The 22812-nt window shown below is 47.4% G+C and overlaps 1 protein-coding gene across 6 annotated transcripts in view; it reads left to right on the forward strand.

The window, feature by feature from the left end:
* ARHGAP35 (Rho GTPase activating protein 35) overlaps positions 1-22812 on the forward strand; it is a 115175-nt gene that overhangs the window by 50752 nt on the left and 41611 nt on the right. For all 6 annotated transcript variants that reach the window (XR_008200924.1, XR_008200926.1, XR_008200923.1 and 3 more), the window contains exon 3: positions 5070-5214. Coding sequence is in view for 1 of the 6 variants with exons in the window: in XM_052656978.1 (XP_052512938.1) it covers positions 5070-5214 (145 nt within the window). In the remaining 5 variants the exon portion in view is untranslated. The remainder of the gene's footprint in view (positions 1-5069; positions 5215-22812) is intronic.

Here is a 22812-nt window from a genome sequence, read left to right on the forward strand (position 1 = left end):
ATACACATCTTCTCTGATGCAAGTAGATTATAAATTCATCGAGGGTGAGAGAGGACTTTGGTCTTAATGTTAGCTCTGCTGCTAGTCTGTTATGTGACGTTGGGTATAATTCATTGAAAAGGAAAGATAGGGGCTTCCCTGGTGGTGCAGTGGATGAGAATCTGCCTGCCAGTGCAGGAGACACGGGCCTGATCCCTCGTCTGGGAAGATGCCACGTGCCGCGGAGCAGCTAAACTCGTGCGGAGCAGCTGCTTAGCCTGAGCCGCAGAGCCCATGCTCTGCGGCGCGAGAGGCCGCTACAGTGAGAGGAGCTCGTGCCCTGCAGCGAAGGGCCGCCCCTGAGCCCCGCAGCCAGAGAACCCCACAGGCAGCAACGAAGGCCCAGCACAGCCGAAAAGAAAATCAATGAGTTTCTTTGAAAAAAGGAAGATTGTGTAGATTCCTGTGTGCTAGGAACTTAGCCCGTTAGGAAGCCGGTCCTGTGTGTGTGTGGACGCCTGTTCCCTGTCCAGTGCGCACAGGGTGACACAGGGAGTTGGTTCCCTCACGTGTTTCTTGACGCGGAGTCTGTGGTACAGCACTGTCAGTATGAACAAGACGCTGTGAGCCTCAGTCCCTCACATCCTAGGAAGAGCAGCACCATGTCGGAAGAAGAAAAATACTCTGCCCACAGAGAGGGTCCTCATCTCAGCTAAACTTGAAAAACTATGAAGAAACATTGGCCTTGTGCTTCATTGGAAATGGTTTTTATTCATGTGTCAGCTGCGCATGTGGCTCTAGAACCCAGTCATCTCACAGACGGGTGGAAGGGCACCTTCTCTTGGCTTTTCCTTGCTGTTTGGCGGGCATTCTAATCTTCTTGCCCTGTGAACTTGGAGGAGCTGTGGATTGGGCTTACTGTCCCATAAGCAGGAGTTTCCCCTTTACACTCTTGTTTCGGAAGGGCCAAGAGGCCAGGGGCAGATTCCAACCACTATTTCTCCGCGCTGCAACACTGGCATAAACTGTTGGTTTCTTTCTTTCTTTGCTACTTGGTTCGTATCAGGCCTAAGAGTCAGGCATTAAGGAAACTTCTTTTAAGGAAAAAAGTTTTTTCCTTAAAAAAACAACAACAACAAAAAACTTCACAGGTTTTTAAGGAAACTGTGAAATGAAGAACAATGGACTATGTTATTTATTCGAAAAATGCCTATCCGTAGGACAAAGTGAAGAGGTTTTGAGCTGACCCAGTCCCTCGTTTATGTCAGTGGCGTTTCATCACGGAGGTAGGTCACAAAGGAGAGAGGACAGGAGGCTTTGACGTTCGTAGGTCACTGGCCTCTGAACCCTGGCGCTCTCAGTGCTGAGTGTGAATCTCTCTGAGCCCCTGATTTCATATCTGTAGAAAGGGGTTAATAACCCTTACCTTGAAGGGTGTGAGCTTTCAGATAAGTGCAGAGCGCCTAACACAGCGTGTCTAGCACACGGCCACTCCTGATAAATTCCTCTGATTTTCCCATTTTGCACCCAGTCAGACTCTAAACTTAGACACGCAGATGTGTAGCTTATTCTCAGGGCTTGGTTTCCTCTAGCTGGCTGCTTTTTCAGCCCAGCCCACTAATGAGCGAGCCCAGAGGAAGATAGCTGTTGGGATGGCGTTATTTTCTTCTCTCCAAGGACCTGCTGCTGAGAGCACTCTGCCGACGCCCTGATGAGCGACACATGTCTGACCTGGGACTGAGACATCTGGCAGACCACTCAGAAGAATGGCATTTCCATCTCGACATGTGCCCAGTAACCCTTCATGCCTGCGGTGTTGCCTGTCATAGCAACAGTCCTGCCCGACTCTTGGCCTGTACCGCAGTCTTGATTTCCTTCCTCAGAAGGTTTGGAATTAGTTGCACAAGAATCCCTGCCTGATTTTGTGACACCCTAGAGAGCCTTCAGTTATTTCAAGGGAATATTTTGGTGTTCTGTAAAGCAGAGTTTGTTTAAATCTTAGAGAGAATGAGAGTGAGCATCGGGTCATTCAACAAGGGGAGCTGATGCTGTTGCCAGAGCTCACGTTCCATTTGTAATTTGGAGTGCTGAGCTTGATTAGATCTTATTAGACTCCGAGGTGAGAGGGTAAGAGCAGCTCTCTAATTTAGCCTTCCATCTGACTGCAGGGTCTCCTTGACAATGAGTGTTGCCTGTCGGTTGCAGCCTCTGCTCTGAACATTGACAGAGCAGTCTTTCCTTTTTAAAGCTGGGGCGGAGGGGTTGTTTGTTTTTTAAACTTCTCTGGCCAAAATTGCCTCTTCGTCTTTGTCTCATCTCTCCCAACATGACTGTACAAGATAATCTGCTCTCTTTCCATGAAATAGCCCTGGTAGCTGTTTGAAATAGCTGTCATCATGCCCCATTCTTTCTTTGAGCAGCTTAAACATCCCTGGTGTATTTTATGTGAGACTTTATTACCTTTAGAAGTTCGGATTGGCAGTGTACCCTCAGTCATTTATTTAGTCATCCGTGTGTTCGCCATATCCCAAGGACTTTCAGGGGAAGGTAATGAACCGTAGTGGTTAAGAGTGCAGGTTTTGTAGCCAGAACTGACTGGGGCAAATAACTGAATTTTTCTGGGATTCAGCTTCTTCATCTGTGAAATAGAGTTTTAAACACCCGTACCCACAGATCTATTGTGAATCTGGAATGAAATATACATATAAAGAATTTAAAACAGAATCCGGTACTTAGTTCAGGTGATGGAAGTTAAATTTTCTAGCTAACTTAAACTGTTAGAACATACTTCATCAGCTCGAGTATTGAGAGGGTGGAGGAAGTATGACATTAACGTTTACTGTCTGTTTACTAGAACTGTGGTCAGAGGCGTTATAGTGATTAGAAATAGCTTCCTGGCAGCTCTCTTAAAGTTTTTTTTTTCCATTCCATAACAGCAGTTTATTTGGAAGCCTCAAGGTTTTACTGAAGAACAATAGTATTGTTATGGTGGTTTCGACTGGCAGATTCTGCCGGATTGGGGTTGGCCAAAAGAATGCCACTTAAATCCAGATGGTCTTCCTTGTGTGTTCAGATCCTGCAGCTTATAGTTTAAATGCTGCGGCCTTAGGAGAGAGCCTCAGTTGACTCATTGTTGTCCGGTTGCTGCTGTGTGTAATGATGGAAAACGCTCAGTCCTTCTCTTTTAGTAACAGCTCACACTCTTGGGCGACTGTGTCCTCTGGGCACCGAGCCACTTCCAGTACATCATATCACTTCACCGTCAGGACCACCTTGTGAGGAGGGTACTGTCCCCGGGGTGCTAAGCAGCTTGACCACATAGAACCTGTCACTTGGGATTCAAACCCAAATTCTGTTCGATTTGGAAGCTTAAATCCTTTATGTTATGTTGTACTTCATGTAAGTAGAAGATGCTGGAGAGAGGCCAGGTTGGTTAAGTTATGTCATGTGAAGATAAATTGTAAGTCACTTTCTTTTCCATACTTCTTTGATAAAAAGTGTGAAGTCAGGGCCTGTTTGCCTCAGGCAGTCTGTACCGGGAGATAGCAGCAGCCACGCCCCACAAGCTGAGAGACCGTGGCAGTGGTTTCACCGGGAATGGGCATGTTGCAGCGACAGGGATGGGTGGGCTGTGTAGCGAGCAGGTTCTTCTCTGGGACCCTTGGATCCATTCACATGGCATTACAGTTCTCCAGATCAGTTGGCGAGATGCATGCGGGTTGGACCGCTTGGCCTTTGGTCTGTCATATCGGATCGTATCAGCCAGCAACCCAGAGTAGCCTTGTTCTTTTGAGTGCATTTTATTCTCACCTGTTTTGTTTTTGGTTTTTTTTTGCCACATGTTTGCAGGGGAAGTCCTCAGCGAATCTCAGACTAAATAGGAAGTGATTTATTCCCATGTAAAGGGGATACGAAAAGGAATGAGGATGAGCAGGATGAGGAAAGGGAACGATTGATACTGACCTATTTAAGCTAGTTAGCTGTCCCCTTTAGTGGACTTTATCCAAAGATCCTTAAGTACTTTTAAAAGTTGGAAATATTGGTAAATAAACCTGCCCTTCTGGTCTCATTAATTTGTTAATAAAACTGAATTGCTAGAGATATACCTGGGTGCCTTTACCTTGATCCTATTTGGTTATCCTCCTCTTCAGTAGATACTTTAACAACAGGCCAAAATTTCAGGTATATTTCTGTAGCTTTAGAAAACAGCATTGGTCTAGAGCATTTTTTTTTTTCCTCGTGTAATCTTCAAAATAAAAGATTTGAATCCTTTTGGAGCGAAATATCTCAGTAATGTTTATGAGCGTGGACTTTGGAGACAGACCCTCCTGAGTCTGAATCCTCGCACTGTCAACTTGCTAGGTCCTGTGAGACGTTTTCCTTGGTTAAGTGGAACGCCGCGAGGTTGAATAGAAACGGTACCTGGAACTTCCTTGGTACGTAGTGAGCGCTCCAGTAGCTGTTGCTGCTTCTCCTACTCCTACTCCTTGAGAGAGGTGACTTCTAGGAAGGAACGAAGGATCATCTTATTTGTCACGTCTGATTAGTTGGTTTCACCCTCTCCCAGTGCAGAAGCCATTGGGAATTAACCCCAGAATGATAGATGAGAGCGAGTTCTTCCTGGGAATTTACAGCAGAACGTGTGCTCTCTTGTCTGGAAGGAGGAAATTACTAGTTTTCAATTCCACTTTTTAATCTTTTAGAAAGATTTTAGCTATCTTTTGAGTGTATAGTATCTATTATCTGTGTGGAATGTTTGGAATATTTCCTGTTTACTCCATTGCATGCCTGATAAAGGATGTTGGCCAGTCCTCTCATTGTTGTTAAATAAACATGGCCTGTTTCTTGTAAACACCTTTGTTCTGATAATGCAGTTTCACACTCAAGGTGTGACTACTTGGCAACTTGCCAGCATCTTATGTGATACTTGGAGGAATGAGATGAGTAGGTGAGTCTCTTTATCCCGCTTGAAGTCTTTTTTCTAAGTTTCCATGCCACTGTGAGTTCCCCTCTGGAAGCCTTACTGATGTCTGATGTGTGTGTTGAGACTCACTTTGTTTTCCTGTGTTTTTTCCCTCTTTCCTGGACAGAAACCAAAGCCCAAGCCCCGGCCGTCGATCGCAAAGGCAGCCTGGGAGAGTAACTATTTCGGGGTGCCCTTGACGACTGTGGTGACTCCGGAGAAGCCGATTCCCGTGTTCATCGAGCGATGCATCGAGTACATTGAAGCCACAGGTAAATGTCACCTCAGAGAAATTACAGCTTCCACTGTCTGCGGGCTGCTTGCTAGAGGGTAAGCCATCTGGAGATTCTGGAGTCCTGTCTCGTTTCCGTGAGATGCTTTCCGAGAAGGTGCTGAGTGATCCCAACAGCTGTTGGACTTGGGGCTCCTCCGTCTTCGTGTAGTTATGAGGCCTTTGGGCGCACAGAAGGAGAGCAGCCGTGCCGTCAGGACCGCAGCTGAAGCTGGTTAGAATACCCGCGCCCCCAGCCCCCTGTCTAGCGTGCGGCCTGTCTGTCCCTCTAGGTCTCTCAGCAGGGAAAGAAGCTCAGTTATCAGGGACCTCGGCACTGTTCTGGACACAAATAGTAACACATTTTGGTTGAACAGAAGAAATGTGTAGTTGGCCATCAGTCAGGTGCCTGAGATTCATATATTGATAGTTTTTTTCCTGCAGTAAAAAAATGAATCCTTAGATACCATCTTATCAAGCAGCTACATTTCCAATTCCATTAACACCTTGGTGTTATCACAAATGCTGACTGTCTTAAAATTTTCTGTGTTGCTCTTGAAGTGATAAAATTCTACCTGTGTTAAAAAAACGTATTTTGTTCGTTTAGAGCTCCTCTAACGTAACGTGTCTCCTTGTCATTTCTCCCTTCCGCCCCCCACACACTTTTTTTTCCTTTTTGGCCATGTTCCATGACTTATGAGATCTTAGTTCCCTGACCAGGGATTGAATTAAGTCCCCGGCAGTGAAAGCACAGAGCCCTAACCATTGGACCTCCAGGGAGCTCCCATCCTTAGCATTTCTTTTGTAATCCCTGGAGCTTCCTTGTGTCCCTTGATTTTCTCCTGGATACTGTGACAGCTGATGAGCTTTGAGGAGGAAGTATAGTGGGCACATGGTTATGTGGATTCTCGAGCTTTTGGAGTTGAGCTCAAGAATATTATAGGTTTGTACTAATTTGAAACCAAGGTAGAGATTATAATCTCTCTATGTGTTCTTTCTAATTTTGGTATTACCTGTAATGATATTAAGTATTGTGTGGTATGGACAGCCTACTGATAATTTCAGTAGCATATTAAGCTGAGTGATGGTGTTAATATTTACTCAGGTTGTGCCAAATCAGGGGAACTGGATTTCAAATTACGTGCTCTGTAGACTTTGAGTTGTTACCAGGGTTTCCTCGGTCACCCCAGGATTGACTTTGCATAATTATGACAGATCTGCAGTTTTGTCCTGTACCCAGAACCTTTTGTCAGGGTCCACTCTCTTGACCTTGGTTTTATATCAGCTTCTTCCTGCACCTCTGCCTTGGGCAGGGAGGAAGTGTGCAGGAAGCAAGTGTGGGTAATTCAAGCCTCTCCTTGTTGACCCAACACTTGACAGAGATAGTTTGTATCATTTAGAGGGGTTGTTCCCTAACTTTATTTTGAAGTAATTTCAGATTTATAAGAAAGTTACCAAAATGTAAGCCATAAGAAATTTAAAAGTTGCAATTCCAGGTTCCTTAAACGGTAACATGTTACCACATTGCCTGTCTCATGGGTCCCTGCCCTGCATTGTCTGTGTGTCTTTTTTCTGAAATGGTTGAAAGCCACAGACATGATACACCTTTACTTCTAAACACTTCAGTGGATGTTCGCTAAAAGCATTCTCTTTATGTAACCACCATGCAGTTATCAAAATTATGACATTGATACCCAGTACTAACCTATTCATTTCATTAGTTGCCACATCGACATCCTGTAATAGCAAAAGGCAGAGCCTTTTTTGGTACAGAAGCTGATCTCAGGCCACACGGTGCATTCAGTCATGGGGTCTCTTCAGTCTCCTTAAATCTAGAACAGTTCAGTTGGTCTGTTTTTCATGGTCTCGATGATTTTAAAAAACACAGATTAGTCATTTGGAGCTTCCTCAACTTGGGTTTTTTTTTAATGTTTCCTTACGATTAGGCTCATGGTTGCCCTTTTGGAAGAAACGTCAGGGAAGCGAGGCTGTGTCCTCGGAGCATCATACCAAGTGGCGTGTGTTGTCAGTGTGTCCCGTCACTGGAGATCTTCTCGTTGATCCCTTGATTAAGGTGGTGGTGTCTGCTGGGCTTCTTTACTGTAAAGCTACTCTTTCTCCGGTTACCTAAATAAGTACTTTGTAGGGAGATGCTTTGAGACTGTGTAAATACCTGTTTTCTCCTACTGTTTTCACCTTTCTTGGTGGCTCAGACAGTAAAGAATCCTCCTGCCAATGCAGGAGACCCGGGTTCAATCCCTGAGTCGGGAAGATCCCCTGGAGGAGGGCATGGCAACCCACTCCAATATTCTTGCCTGGAGAATCCCATGCACAGAGGAGCCTGGGGTCCTCTACAGTCCATGGGGTCGCAAAGGGTCAGACATGACTGAGCGACTAACACACACACATAGTTTTAGCATCCATTGATGCTTCTTCCCTGAGACAACGATCGCTCTAATTCCTTCTTTGTTTATTGGTTAGGATTCTCCTGTCAGGGTGCGCTTCCCTTTTCAGGGGAGCCTCCTAGGACTGGGCTACTGGACTGGCTCGCCTGTGGTAGCAACAAATGCTTGAAGTCATCCGCTAGGGGAGCGCCCCCTAGCTTAGCATCTCAGTGGGCTCGATCTATCGTTGCCATCCTGGTTCTCCCGACTCTTAGACTTTTTTTCCATCCAGCACTTCTCAATACTGTTTCTCACCCAAGAGTCCTTTCAGGCGTGACCTCTTCAGCCCTGCCCCCAGGTCACCTGCAGCCCCCACTGAGCCTCTGCTTCTCTTAAAGTTCCATTAGATGCCCCATTGCTCACCCTGACACCCCAGAGCTTGGAACTTGAGCGTCCTCTCTGACTCATTGCATCAGTTCCCAAGTATGTCTCTCCCCCTCCGTCATCGCTTGGCTCTGTCTCCTCCACTTCGTTTCTCCTGCTCCACCATCACCCTCCTCCTCGGTCCATCCCAGTCCTGTGACAGTCCCTCTCTTGCAAACCTCTTGCTTCCTCATTGCCTCCCAGATGCCAACTCCTCCCTCCTGCACACAGTCCTGCCGTGGTTGTCTGCCTGCCTTCTTCTCTCAGTCCTTTCCTCTTTCGCTCCCTCCCTCCCCCTTCTTTGCTTTATACGACTGCAGGCATTAATTTTAAAATTGTTTTACAAGAATACACAGTGTATTAGAAGGGTGTGACCAGGGCAGAATTTCTTTGCATTTCTCTGCCCTGCGTATGTCCTCTGTGTGGTTTGAATTGTGTCCCACATCCCTCCTTGCCTCTGGAACTTGTCCTCATTCTTCAAGACTCTTCCACCCCCAGGAGCCCCTGGAGTGTAACCTCCCTGGCAGCTTTGCTCAGCACGTTTCAGTCCTGAGAACAGGATTCTCTGTCCTCTGGACTCTGAGAGCCCGGCACACAATGTCCGCTAGTTGTCGGTGGAGTGATTGGTTTTCAACCTAGAATACCGTAATTCCATTGTTTTCTTATTTCTTACCTTCTCCCCTTAAATTCTAGTCACAAATTGTAGTCACATGCTTCCCTTCATTGGCATTAATTTCTATTTTTTATAGAATTTCAAGAAAAATCTTAGATGTGGTATCTGTGAGCTTAATGTGCGCTGGAAGCAGATGTCCTTTGAGTACTCAGTTTCCTAAAAGAACTTGTTTTCGGCTTCCTAAAATCTAAGCGTGTTTGTTGTAAAAATTCAACAGAAGGCAGAAACTGTGAAAAAGAATTTAAAGATTCGTTGATCTTCCACTTAATGGGAACCACTGTGGGTGCTCTGATGGGTCACCTTATAGTCATCTCCCTGCCGGTGTGTGCGCTTAGTCACTCAGTCGTCTCTGACTCTCTGTGACCCTTGGACTGGAGCTCTCCAGACTCCTCTGTCCATGGCGATTCTCCAGGCAAGAATGTTGGAGTGGGTTGCCGTGCCCCTCTCCAGGGGATCGTCTCAACCCAGGGATCAAACCCAGGTCTCCCACATCGCAGGCGGATCCTTTACCGTCTCAGCTACCAGGGAAGCCCAAGAACACTGGAGTGGGTGGCCTCTCCCTTCTCCAGGGGATCTTCCCGACCCAGGGATCGAACCGGGGTCTCCTGCACTGCAGGCGGACTCGTTGGCAGCTGAGCTAGCATGGGGTCCCCTGTGCACGTGATAGGTGTTTGATTTGACATCACTCGGATTATGTGGTAGTATGGTTCTCCAGAACTGTGCAGCATAACCCAGATGACGCTGAAGGGCCCTGAGGTTACCAGCTTCCTCCTGTGTCCCTGCAGAAAAAAGGACTCAGTAACTAAGAGTTGTATCAAAGGACCATTTTTTGAGATCCATTGTTGTTTAAACCAGACATTGTTTTGTGAGCATGTTCCCCTGTCGTTAAACACCCTGTGAAATACGACTTTTAATTGCTATACAGTGTTCCGTTACATGGCTGTATCACCGATAATTCAGCCGTTCCTCTGTTGTCCAGCCCCTGTAGCATTTTCTCCTGCTGGGAGAGGCATTTGGGAAGAGTGATACATCGCTTCAGATCTGCAGTTAGACCTCGTTCAGATCTCCGCTCTGCCACCCGCTCATCTGTGAACTGAAGGTGATGGCGGGACTGGCCCCCTGGCTGCTGGGGCTCAGGGGCCTTGTGCGTCGGGCAGCGCATGTGGCACCTGGCCCGAGGAAGTGCTCCGTGTGGGCTGCTCGTCATGCTCAGCTTCACCCGGAGTGTGTTTGGTCTTCCGGTTGCTGGTCAGCTTTACCGAGTTATGACTCTTCTCTTTCCTCCCTAACTTTTAAATTTGAAAATGGTAAAATCCACGGAAAGAATAGTACAGTAATCTCCCAATATTCACCAGTGGTTACCATTTTGCCCCTTTAACCTTTTCTCCCCGCAATTTGTATTGTTGTTAAGCCATTTGAAAGTGAGGTGCAGATACCATGTCACTTTACTCCCCGAAAATCTCAGTATATATCCCTAAGCTTAAGAACTTTTCCCCCCATAACTGCAGTAACATTATCAATTTTAAGAATTGTTCAGTCAGTTGTGTCTGACTCTGTGACCCCATGGACTGCAGCGCGCCAGGCTTCCCTGTCCGTCACCAACTCCCAGAGCTTGCTCAAACTCATATCCATTGAGTCGGTGATGCCATCCAACCATCACATCCTCTGTTGCCCCCTTCTCTTCCTGCCTTCAGTCTTTCCCGGCATCAGGGTCTTTTCCAATGAATGAGCTCTTCGTGTCAGGTGGCCAAAGTATTGGAGCTTCAGCGTTAGTCCTTCCAATGAATATTCAGGATTGATTTTCTTTAGGATTGACTGGTTTGATCTCCTTGCAATCCAAGGGACTCAAGAGTCTCCTCCAACACCACAGTTCAAAAGCATCAATTCTTTGGCGCTCAGACTTCTTTAAGAATATTAGCATTAATTCAAGAGCATTTCTTATGCTGTCTGTGTTGACTCAGATGTACTCAGTTGACTTAAAACTGCCTCTTAGCTGAATTTTTTGTGCTAGAATCCTATCAGTATTCACAGTGCAATTAGCGATTGCCTCCTTAGTCCCTTCCGGTTGAGAATGGTTCTCACTGCCTTCCTTCTTTTAATGCTGACTCTTCGTGAAGAGTCTAGACAATTGTCCTGTGGACTGCCCCCTTCTGCGGTGCGCTGTCTGTGCCTCTCCAGTGTCCTTGGCCCGCTTCTGACACCCGGGCCGCCGCCTCATCGTCATGTGGCTCTTGCGTGAGCCGAAGGCCGGGCCGCAGACACGGTGGCGGGCAGCAGTGCCAGCCCCTCCCTCCCTGGACAGAGCGCAGCTGTGAAGTGGGCGCAGGGACTCGCTTACATTTTGGAGAATGAATAAACTATGGATCAGGTTTTTTCCCCAGCCTGGACTGATTTATACTGAACTTATGCTTTCTCTTTAAACTTTTTGTTTTATATTAGAGTATAGCTAATTACCAATGTTGTGATAGTTTCAGCCGGACAGCAAAGGGACTTAGCCATACATAACACACGTATCCATTCTCCCACAAGTCCTCTCCCCTCCAGGCTGCCGTATACCATCGAGCAGAGTTTCCTGTGCTGCGCAGTAGTCCTTGTTGGTTATCCAGTTTAAATTCAGCCCTGTGTAAATGTCCTTCCCATACTCCCTACTATCCCTTCCTCCATCCCTCCCCCTGGCAGCCATGTGTGTAAGTCTTGCACTTTCTTGGGGGAAGTCTGCACTGCCACCTGACCACCCCCTCACCCCGCCTTACTCATGGTAGACATTGTTACAACACGACCCCATTTCTACATGGTAGTCCGGGCAGTCACTTGCAGCCGATTCAGATGTATTCCAGATGAAGCTTGTTTGTCAGGCTGGCCCGTGCGGTTCAGAGTCAGACGTCATCGTGTCCTGTTTCTGTGTCCATCTCCTGCGTCTCGGCACTGTGCTCATCCAGGCAAATAAAACACTGCATCGTGACTTTGAGGGGCAGTGCCTGGGAGCTGGCGTTCCGCCAGCCACGGGGAGGCCGTCCGTACCCCCGAGTCTCTGTGGCTGCTCGCTTGCTGCTTCACAGCCAGTGTCACAGTGGGAACCCAGGCAGAGCCTTGCAGTGGAGGAACTGGTGTGAATGTTATGAGTGGGGACCACTTCAGCCAGCCTGTCACCTTAACAGTATTTTTTGGGGGTCCAAGGCAGGGGGCTTGGGTTCATTCCCTGGTCAGGGAACTAAGATCCTGCAAGCTGTGCAGCACGGCCAAAATTAAAAAAAAAAAAAAAATGTATGAGAGCAATACACTTGCTCACTATAAAAAAATTAATTATTATAAACAGATACTGTGTAGGTATGTAACAGAAAGTCCCTTATAATCCCAGCTCTCCAGAAGTAATCTGCATTAATAGTTGGATTATATTTTCTGCTAATACTGTCCCCAAAAATGTTTAAAAACATGAGGTCACATTGCTGTTCGACAGCTTGTTTTTTGTTTTAACACTGTGTTTCTTGTGCATCGTCTTTTAAGATTTAATCTCCAAGCTGACTGTGTTTTAACCTTTGACCTGAGAGAGGGTGGCAAGAGTTGGGCACACGGGGGTCCCTGGGAATATGGGGAGAGGAGCTTTGCAGCCAGTCCCGTCTTCCTGGGACTGCTGGACCGCGATCCCACACTGTGTGAGAAATTTGCCTGCTCTTGCTGGATGCGAACCAGGAAGAAAGGGCCGCTGCCTTCTCGCCTCCAGGTGCGCTGCCCCGCCTTCCCAGGGTTCTGTTGGAGCGCCTCCTCCGTATCCTTAGGTCAGCTTGTCACGTTGTGGGTGGAGATTGGCTCTGGTTTGCACCTGTTTTTTTTCCTGAGCTTTCTGACCAGTTCATTTATCCTTGTTCCATATTTTCTAAAATTGGAACGTGTTCAGGAAAGGGCCAGCGGGTAGAAAAGCGTTCAGATCAACCTGCAGATACCTTTAGCCCAGCCCAGCCCAGGGCCAGCCCTTGCGCTCCCCGTGCTCGTGGGATGTTAGGCTCTCCGTCTCCCAGCTCTGGTCGTCTCCCAGCTCTGGTCGCATAGAGGGCTGGGAAAGGCACCTCCTCCTGCAGCCTTTCTGGGGTCCGCCCAGAAGTGGGTGGAGGCGCTGGCTGCGGGTCGGACTGACTTTATGTTTCTGGCCCTTTTTTTTTTTGGTAGGGAACTTTTTCTTCCAGTTTTCACCCATGTGAGAAATTGGTCGGGGCTGTGGGGTCCCTGCTTCCCTTCCACAGCAGTGTGACTTCTCAGTGCAAGGGCGCCTCGGCCCAGCTGACCTCAGGTCTCTGTGCTGGGCAGGGAGTGGGAATATTCACTTCTGGACAGTTTATCTCCCTGGAGTTGGGGTGAGGACTCACTTAGAGAGCCTGTTCACCATCCTGAGACTACTTTCTGAGGATAAGGATGCTGTCTTTACACCTCACAAAATTGAGGCTTTAAATCCCGAGTCTCTGGGCCAGTTTTGAGTCAAGGCTCCCTTCCCCAAGTTGGGGGAAACAGCCCCGTGACAGATGCTCGCTCCCCAAGGGAGCTTCCAGGGGTCACCCCTCCCCGTCCCGGAAGGGCTAATGCACTGCAGACTGAGAGCCCCGTGCCTGCTCGTCCGTGCTCTGCGGCACGGGCTCCCCAGGCCCTCAGCCTCATGTGTGGGCCATTTCACTAAAAATAGCATTCTCTAGGAATGAGTTCTTTGAATGGTGTGTAAGGTCAAATCTTCTTGCTCTCTCTGTGACTTCTAATCTTTTTCTTTGGTCAGTGGGAGGAGGGGACAGGGTCGCAGTGGCAGAATTCCTTGGCATCCAGCAGTCCTTTTCCTCATCGCTTTGCTTACTGAGAGGTGAGCAGTCCACAGCGCCTGCAGCGGGTGCCACAGGCAGCTGAGAAGAATTGTTCCGAGGGAGAAGCAGCTTCATTTGGACACAAGGCCCCTCCCTCTTTTGCATCTTAAATTATAATGTATTCAGACTGTACCGTGTAAATAACTGGTAGGCCCTGGTATGGTTAATTTCTGTTCGTCTGTATGGAGTGAGAAACTCCATGTAGTCAAGGAGGCCTGCAGCTGTGTAGAATAATAATGCCAAAGATGGCCTGCCATCATGTTAACTCTCCCCGTCTTCTATCCCTGACACATTTATTCGTTAAGTGCTTGCCGTGATCCAGGTGCTGTACTGGGCACTTGGCATCCGTGATCTCTTGCTGTAAGAACCCACATGAGGGAAGATGACTCTTGGGAGATGCAGTCAGGGGTCAGCATGGTCTTTTATCATTGCAGGGAGGACCTCAGTGTCAATAAAGTGCAGGGTTAGCTTGGCTGGAGAGAAGGCGGCAGCATTTGTATTCTCTTCCCCTGCTCTCTGGGAGGAGTCCTACCTCCAAATCTGGTAAGAGCTCCAGCACTCTGCCTTTCAAGGTAGCACTGCCTGGGCACAGCATTGCCCCTGAAATTCACATTTATTTTCACAAGCTCTTTGTGGGAGGGTCTGGCATTGAACCACACTACCCTGTGTTGGGGTTTCAGTTCCTGTACATAGCAGGCTGTGTAATACAAGAGGTTTTTTTGCTATCTGACTTCCAGGGGCACTCCTTGATAGTCAAGCTTGACATTTCATTTCTGATGGAGTGGAAAAATCCAGATAGAGTCCCAAGTGGTTGTAGAAAGACAGAAATGTCCTGATAATTCATTAATAGGTTTAAAAATATTTAGCTTACCATCTTGTGGTGGTGGAGGATGGCAGATTCCCTTCAGTCAGCAGATATTTATTGGATTAATCCATTACTATATTCATTAATGCTAGGCACTGTGTTGAACTAAAGTTGGCCTCATGATATCTAGGGGTGGAGGAGATAGGCATAATTACACGAATGAATAATTAATTCAAGCAAGGAACATGATTGGATTTTAAAGTCACTGGAGAGTAACACAACTGACAGGACCAGGTGACGATAGGGAGCAGTCAGAACCCTCACCTCTGCTGTTCAGGTGAATGAGCAAACCACCGCCCCTTGGAGTGCTACTCGGAGGCCGAAAGGGATGAGTTACTGCTACACCGGCTACACTGTCAGGCCTCAGGATCATTAGATGCTGAGAGGGATGGAAGCCAGACAAAAAGATTGCAAATTATGGTTCCATTTCTATATGGCTCTGGAAAGTGCACACTAATCTGTAGTGACAGGAGGCGGATCAGCGGTTGCCTGGGAGCTGGGGGTGACAAGAACGATTGATTGCAAAGGGCCATGGGAGACCTTCTGGGGTGATGGTCTGTGATGCCGATTTTACTCGCGTGTATGAATTCCAGGATCACGAGACCGTGTGCCTTTGGCTGCGTCGGGTCCTGGCTGTGGCGCTTCCTGCAGCACACGGGCTCTCTAGTTGTAGTGCGGATCTAGTTGCCCTACCACACGTGGAGTATTAGTTCCCCAACCAGGGATCGAACCCGTGTCCCCTGCATCAGAAGGCAGACTCTTAGCCACTGTACCACCAGGGAAGTCCCTTAAGCTGTACACTTTTAATGTGTACAGTTTATTATATATAAATTATGCCTCAATGATTAATCACTGAGAAAAAGTACAGAGGGAACTTGATGTTTGCATGGTCTCAAAATACCAACCAATGCATTACTAATTGTAAAGGAAAATATATACCTTTAAATGGAGAGATGTGTGGGGTTACCACTTAATCAAAAAGTAATCAGGACTGGCACCCCAGTAGCAGTTCATCCTAACATTGTGTGCCTCCTTGCCAAAAGCACTTAGTCTGAATCTTAACGTGAGGAAATAATCAGACAGAATCTGAGTGTGATACATTTTACAAGACAGTTGGCCTGGACTCAATAAAAAGTGTCATGAAAAAGAAAAATGGGGGCACAGTGCAGTTTCTGTGTTTATAATGTGAACCCCTTTCCCATTCAGGTAGCCAAGGGTTAAGTCCGTGAGCTTTTGAGTCACCTCTGGTGTCCTGACTTTCCCAAGCAGTAGCTGACCTTAAGCTGTCTAAGCCTCATTCCTGTTCCTTCAAGTTGGGAATAAAAATAATAGCTCTTTGAAGGGGAATTTTTTAGAAGGAAATGAACTTGTGTGTGTGATGTTCTTAGCATAGTGCCTGGTGTGCAGTACTCAGTCCGTGCTGGCCATCGTTTTGTGGTTCCTGTTACTGAGCTCCTGTGGTTGTGGAGGGCCCCACAGTACCCTCCCCAAAACAGTAATGGATGAGGTTGGACAGCGGCTATATGCAGTTGTGGTTGTTTAATTTTTTGTTTTTAATTTGTAAATTTTTTTTAATGGGAAAGGAGGAGGTGGCAGAATCGTGTTTTTATTTAGTTGTTTGTTTATTTATTTACTAGCCACGTAGACTTGCGGGATCTTACTTCCCAAACCAGGGATTGAACCCATGCCCTCTGCAGTAGCAGCACAGAGTCCTAATCACTGAACCACCAAGGAATTCCCCGTAAGCAGTTTTTCAAAAACTTTCCATTAAATTATATATCACTGCCTCAATGGACAGGAGCTTGAGCAAACTCAAGGAGATAGTGAAGGACAGGGAAGCCTGGCATGCCGCAGTCCACGGGGTTGCGAAGAGTTGGGTACAGCTTAGCAGCTGAACAGCAAGGAACAGCACAGTATAGTGTCCATTCAGGAAAGGGCACTCGTGCTGAGCACAGCTCAGTGAATAACCACTGACTGCGTACAGCTGTATGACCAGTACCCAGTACTGAAGGTGACCAGCTCCCTCCCAGACTTAGCACAGTCACCACCGCCTTGGCTTCTGGCAGTTACAGAGCAGTTCTGCCTGCTTTTATACTTCACTGATGGCCTCATCCCAAATGCATCGCTGTGGCCTCGCTTCTTTGACTCAGCATTATGTCTGCGATTTATCTGTGGGGGGATCTGTAAACTCACTCATGACTGCGTGACTCACTCATTCTCATTGCTGTATATTGTTCCATCATGTGACTCGTCCACTACTGATTTATTCATTCTGTTCTTCATGGATATTTGGGCACTTGCCAGTTGGGGCGGTTATGAATAGTGCTGCTGTGAACACTCTTGTCTGTGAAATTTGGTGCATGTATGTACACTCATGTACTGCGATTGTATACCGAGGGGTGAGGGCATTTTTAATCGTTATTTTTAGTGTGTTGAACACATTGGTTTAAAAGCTGTCTTGAAGCACATATCCATTCTTGAAGAGGCAATAAGTCAGTGAGGCTGAGAGCTAAAGCAGTAAGGGGATCTCTGCTACCTATTTATGGCTTTGTGTTTCCCATGTTTTGAGGGGTAGGGGGTAGTTCTGGCAGGCGTGGCTGTGGGTACACAAAGCTGTGTCATACATTGTTTTAGCAGCTAGATCATTCCTATTGCAGAGTGTGCCTGGCTGGAAGAATCTTGAATTCTTCCAGTACCTGGTGGTGTAGCTCTTTGCTGGGGCTCTCCTTGTGGTTCTGAGCTGAGACTGTGGTTAGCACAGATCCTGATAATCCCGTGGGTTTTACTTGACAGGCCATCATGGGGCATTGCTCAGATTCAGTTTTAGCCATTTGTGGTGCAGATAAGTAGGTGTTCCTGTTGACACCTTCCAGTGAGACTCTGCAATGAAAGGTTCACCCCCGAGGGCAGTTTGTGAGGGGAGGAAGGGTGAGGCAGAGTCTGAAAGCGAGGCTCTTCCCCCAGAGTCTCCGGGGGTGAGCGTGGAGCCCTGCAGCAGGGGCTGGAGATCAGCTTGTCTGCTTTGTTCGCAGGTCAGAGGTGGTCCATGGCTCCTCTGTGCAAATGGAAGGCCTCTGTAAAATGCTCTTTGACAAATACTTAGGGCTGTGACCTTCCTCCTTATTGAGCTCGTTTGCCTGGGTAAATGAGCAGAGTGCTGTCTGCATGGCAGATTTAAATTTCACCGCTAATTGAGGGGAGCATCTTTGGGGAGAAACGCTTGCCATTAGATCAGAGGCCTTTGGGAAACAGCCTGGCAACAAGCGCATCAGGGCAGATGAAGGCAGGGGGTGGAGATGGGGAGAGGACAGATTGCAGCTGTTATTAGTAACTGGGGGCGGGCCGTGGCGAAGCCATGGGAGAGCTTCGCCGTGTGCCTGTGGGGACGGTGCGCGTGGGCACATTCATGGCGCATGTGCTTTGATGGCCTTTCCCCCCCTTTTTTTTTCGCTACTGCCTAATCTGTACAGTATGAACCTGGAGCCAGGCTGCCTGGATCCAAATCTCTGTTTTGCTGCTTGTGAACTAGTGTTAACCTCTCTGTGACTCAGTTTCCTTGACTGTAAGATGAGGACAATGATACTACTTTGAATCACTGAGGGCATTCAGTATGTTAAAAAAAAACCCTTAGAATAGTACCTGGCAGGTTGTAAGTGGTCAGATAGCTTTTGTCGCTTCTGCTGTTAGTTCTGACGCCGCAGTGTGTCTTCGCTCGCACTGGGCCTCTCAGCTTGCCAAACCCTCTCCTTCACTGGGCTTTGTTCCCCTCCCCCCTGCAGAGGTACCTCACTTCCAGGTCCAGCCCAGGCCTCTCCCTCCAGGAAGAGCAGCCCCTTGACTCACTTTCTGAGTTTCAAAGGGCTTGCGAGCCAGGCGGGTCAAGCATGGACTTTGGAACTGGTCACACCTGGTTCTCAAGCCCAGCTCGGCTGCGTTTCTTAGTTAAACTGTTTCACATCTCTGAGGTCTGTGCTTCCTCTGTCAAATGCAGCTAATGAGAATACCCACCTTATTAGGGTTATAAGGACTGAATGAGATCATGTGTATAAGGTACTTGGCCTGACACATCCTAAACACTCAGAAAAGGGGAGACCTTGTCATTTTGTGGAGAAATTTTCAGTAGTGACTTCTTGCTTGACTGAAGTCATTTCTTGGATTGGTTTTTGATCCCTCTGTAGGTGTTCACCCCTTACAATCAGGACGTTTGTTACGTGTCCTTGGGGATCTTTTTTTCTGCAGAGCCGTCTTCAGCTCTGTATTACCTCACTCGTTAGATAACTCTACATTTATTGCTCTGCCTGGTTCCAGAGTGCCAGAGGACTGGAGTGCGTGAGGATCCTGTCCTTTCTCATTCATTCAGCACGCTGATCCCAAGCACCGTCTGTACTGTGTGCCATGTGCTGTGGAAGATGCTGATGATACAGCATTGGACAAAAGAGATACGAGATCCTTGCCCTCGTGTGGCATGCAGTGCATTCTGGTGGAGGAGACAGTGACAAACAGAGTATAAAGAATCTTCGTGATTAGTGCTTGAGAGGAAAAAAATGAAGCAGGAGAGTGGTATGCGAAGTGTCCGGGGTGAGTGTTAAAATTTTAGATGGGGGGCTGGGTGAGAGAGCCTTGTGATGAGAGCCTGAAGTCAGTGAGGAAGGGAGACATGCAGTTACCCAGGAAGAACCTTCCAGACAGAGCATCAAGTGTAAAATTCCTGAGGCTGAAGCGTTCCTGGTTAAGGACCTTGGCTTTGATTCTGAGTGAGGTAAGAAGCCATTGGAGGATTTTAAGTGAAGGGACAGTAATTGGCCTTTGTTTAATAAAACAACCTTGGGTACTGTGTGGAGAACAGTTCTGACCCTTGAAGACTTGAAAGCACTTTATCTTAAACAGTTGCAGTTGATCTAGCTGCCTTTCTGCAAATCTTCCTCCATGCTGGGCTTCCTTTCTCTGCATATGTGCCCAGTCTATCATAATGCTAATGGGTTCACCTAAACCTCTAGACCTGAAAGGGTGGAGGTGTGTATGTAATTCAGCATGTTGGGGGGAGGGGGCTGGATTAAGGCCAGAAGTGGAAGAATGCCAGAAATGGTGAGCAGATGGGTCACTTCCTGGTCCTGGCAGCCATTCCAGCCTCATCTCTCTTCCCCCTTTGCCATTTCATGCCTCCAGGTCTCCCCTCATCACTGTTCCTGCTGCCTCATATGTTGTTTCCCCTCCCACATGACAGATCCCCACTTTTCTTAACCTTCCCTCTCTAGACATGCCTCTGTGGCTGGTTTTCCCTCTATTGAGGTTAATTGAAGTCATATGGGTGGGGCCCTGGTCTAAGAGGATTAGTGTCCTTACAAGAGGAGACTTGAGAGATCTCTCGCCAGAAACCAGATTGGCCAGCGCCTGGGTCTTGGACTGCCCAGGCCGTGACGTTTTGTCTGGCAGCCTGAGCAGAAGAGTAGAGAGGGCAGGGTGGTTGACGCAGATATTACACCCCTGAGGCTCCTGAGGGCCAGCTTTCTCCATTTACGCCTCCCCTGGGGCCTAGCTCTCCAGAGACCGCAGCCAGGGGTCTTTGTGTTCACTTGACCAGAACAGAGCAATCGGGTCAGTAGGAGTGGGAACCGAGGCAACAGAAAGCCAGGAGGCCTGAGGCTGGTAGAAGAAGACGTGGAGGAGTATCGCTTGAGAATCCTGGTCTGAAAAGATCAGTTCGCTCTTTTGTGGTGAATCAGGTGCTCAGGTGGTTTATTTGTTTGAAATGTAAGATTACTTGGGTATCAGACAATTGAATCCACTTTTTCAAACAGAGATGGTACAAGGCCTTGTGATTTCACCCCAGTTTGCATTCTTTCCCTCTTGGCTGGACTCCTTTGTCTATTTAAATTCGGTGGCCTCCTAGCAGTTTAAAAACAAACTCACACAGTTTATCTTTTCAGGTGAGCTGCAGTTTGTTTGAAACGAGACATTTCTAGTGTGTAGCTTCTGATAACTGCACCTACAGTGTTTCTGTTTTGTGTTTCAGAAGCCACAACAAAAAACTCTTTCTTCTTTTGCGGTTGTCAGGAGCTGGCATTTGGGTTGTGGCCGCCAGAGAGTGTTTTTGTAGAAACTTAATCTGTAATGAGGTATTTCACTTCCTATCCTGGGCTTTCTGTGAAAAGCGTGTGTTCCTTCATCACCCATGAAGTGGGTGAAGGACCCCCAAATCTGAGTAAATTCAGAGTTCTTCTGAGCTTTGGAAAATGTAGGTTATGTAGTTGTTGTGGTTGTTTTAATGTCTGAGACTACGTGAAGAAAAACAAGGTGAAAACAGCCAATCTGAATTGGATATAAGGATTTGGGGTTCTAAGAAGCCCCTTGGTTCTAAGCTGCCCCCATCTGTGTGGTAACAGCTACTGGGGGAAGGATTGTGGGGCAGTACAGAAAGTGTGGGTGTTGGTGGTAAGGTGGCCTCGTGTGGCAGACGTGAAAATGGGCCGAGGGAAGGCATGTGGTAGTGGCTGTTGTGACGGCAGTTGGGATGAGGGTAATTAACAATAAGGAGGCCCAGTCCTAAGCTCTTTATCAGCATCATTTCCCTCCATCCTCACTGTGAAGAGTTGTCCTTGGCCTGCACGCAGCTAGCCTTTCAACAGCCTTCTTGGCGGCAGTTATGTAAGACTGACGATATCTTCCTAATCTGAACATCACTATTTCATATTTCCTGTGTTTGGAGTACGGAAGCCCTATCTTTAGAGTGATCTTTGAAGGGAAGGACTGACACAGCATTTAAATAATATAAGCAAGATTATCGGGGAACCCCTTAAACCATTTAGGAAAAAAGCGGTTGTCTTTTTACAAAATGGAAACTGCTTTATTACTGTCATAATTTTATCCTCAAAGGATCTAAAGAAGAAAGTAAAAATGAGCCTTAATGCTGCCACCCAGTTATAATCCTCGTTTAACAGGAGAGAGGACACAGCAGAGTGGTTAAGAACAGCCTCCTGGAGTCTGCCTGTTTGGATGCCAGGCTTAGTCCTGCCGCCTCGCTGGATCTGTGATCTGGGGCGGGTTACTTCCCCAGGCTCAGCCCTAGTTGCCTCATCTGTTAAATGCAGGCGCTGATGAAAACACTTATTTTGATATATTCAAACATTTTCTTAGATTTGACCAACTATATCTGAGCATTTGAGAAGTACTTTCTAATAGCTCTCAACATACTAATCATAGATGACTTTTGGTTGTTCTGGAAACAGGCCTTCTGATACTGCTGTTCAGATAGTACCGTCCTTCATCTCCCCCCCCCCCCCCCGCCCCACCCCAAAGTCTGATTTAAACTACTAAATTTTGTAAGTAAGTAAGTAAGTGAAGTCGCTCAGTCGTGTCCGACTCTTTGCGACCCCATGGACTGTAGCCCACCAGGCTCCTCCGTCCATGGGATTCTCCAGGCAAGAATACTGGAGTGGGTTGCCATTTCCTTCTCCAGATTAAATTTGTAGCTTAGGTGTTTTATTCATCCAAGTAGGCTTTCTCAGTTACTTCAGATTTGTGAAGTTGGGTGTGGTGACCATTTTGGTATGATGACAAGGTGACAGATGGCAGGCATCAGAACATCTGACTCAAGTTCCGGATCTGTTGCTCGCTCATTCAGGCCGTGAGGGTGTTTGGTGAGCATCTTCAGGAATCCAGAAGACAGTGAACAGAACATGAGTTAGGAAATGAGAACAGGGGAGGAATACGCCCACATTCAAGACCATGAGCCCCCGGAGCCAGGGCTGGAGTCCTCTCGTCTCTCTGATCCTTCATTTCTCCGGTGCAGGATGGAGGTAGTGTCTGCCTTACCTGTGCTGCGTGGTGTGATGGAAGACCAAAGAAGAGACACACAGAAATGTTTTTAAGTGATGAAACTTCGCAGCTATCCTTGCCTTGGGGGATGTTGGTCGCAATTTGAAAGGTAGCAATAAGACCTTCTGTTCCTCTTGAATAGGCATGTGCTGGGTGCCGTATCTCATCTCATCAGCCATGATGAGATCTCATCTCATCTCTACAGCAGCCGTGTGAGGTGGACCATCTGGTAATGCCATAAAAGTTAGAGATGATTGGCAGCTGTGCCTTCCCAAAAGGTAGGGCGCAGACTCACCGCAGCGTTGGGCTGACAGCTTGTACCAGTCCAGTTCAGTCCAGTCGCTCAGTCGTGTCTGCTCAGAGGCGGTCGGTTTAGTTGTGGCTGCTGCTGCAGCAGCGCCCAGACTCTGAGTTGGTGGGCTAGTGCTGGGGATGACAGAGGGTTGCCAACCAGCTTTTTTATTGTTCCTTCTGGCTTCAGTCTACCCTAGCTTTTCCCTACTGTTTTATGGTTTTATCTTAAATGTGTTTTGTGGAGGCTGCAGCATTATTTCAGATGTGACAGCGTTATTTATTGCATCTTCTGTCTTCTACTGAT

The sequence above is a fragment of the Budorcas taxicolor genome, chromosome 18 (genome assembly GCF_023091745.1).
Source record: "Budorcas taxicolor isolate Tak-1 chromosome 18, Takin1.1, whole genome shotgun sequence".
In the NCBI taxonomy this organism is placed as follows: domain Eukaryota; kingdom Metazoa; phylum Chordata; class Mammalia; order Artiodactyla; family Bovidae; genus Budorcas; species Budorcas taxicolor.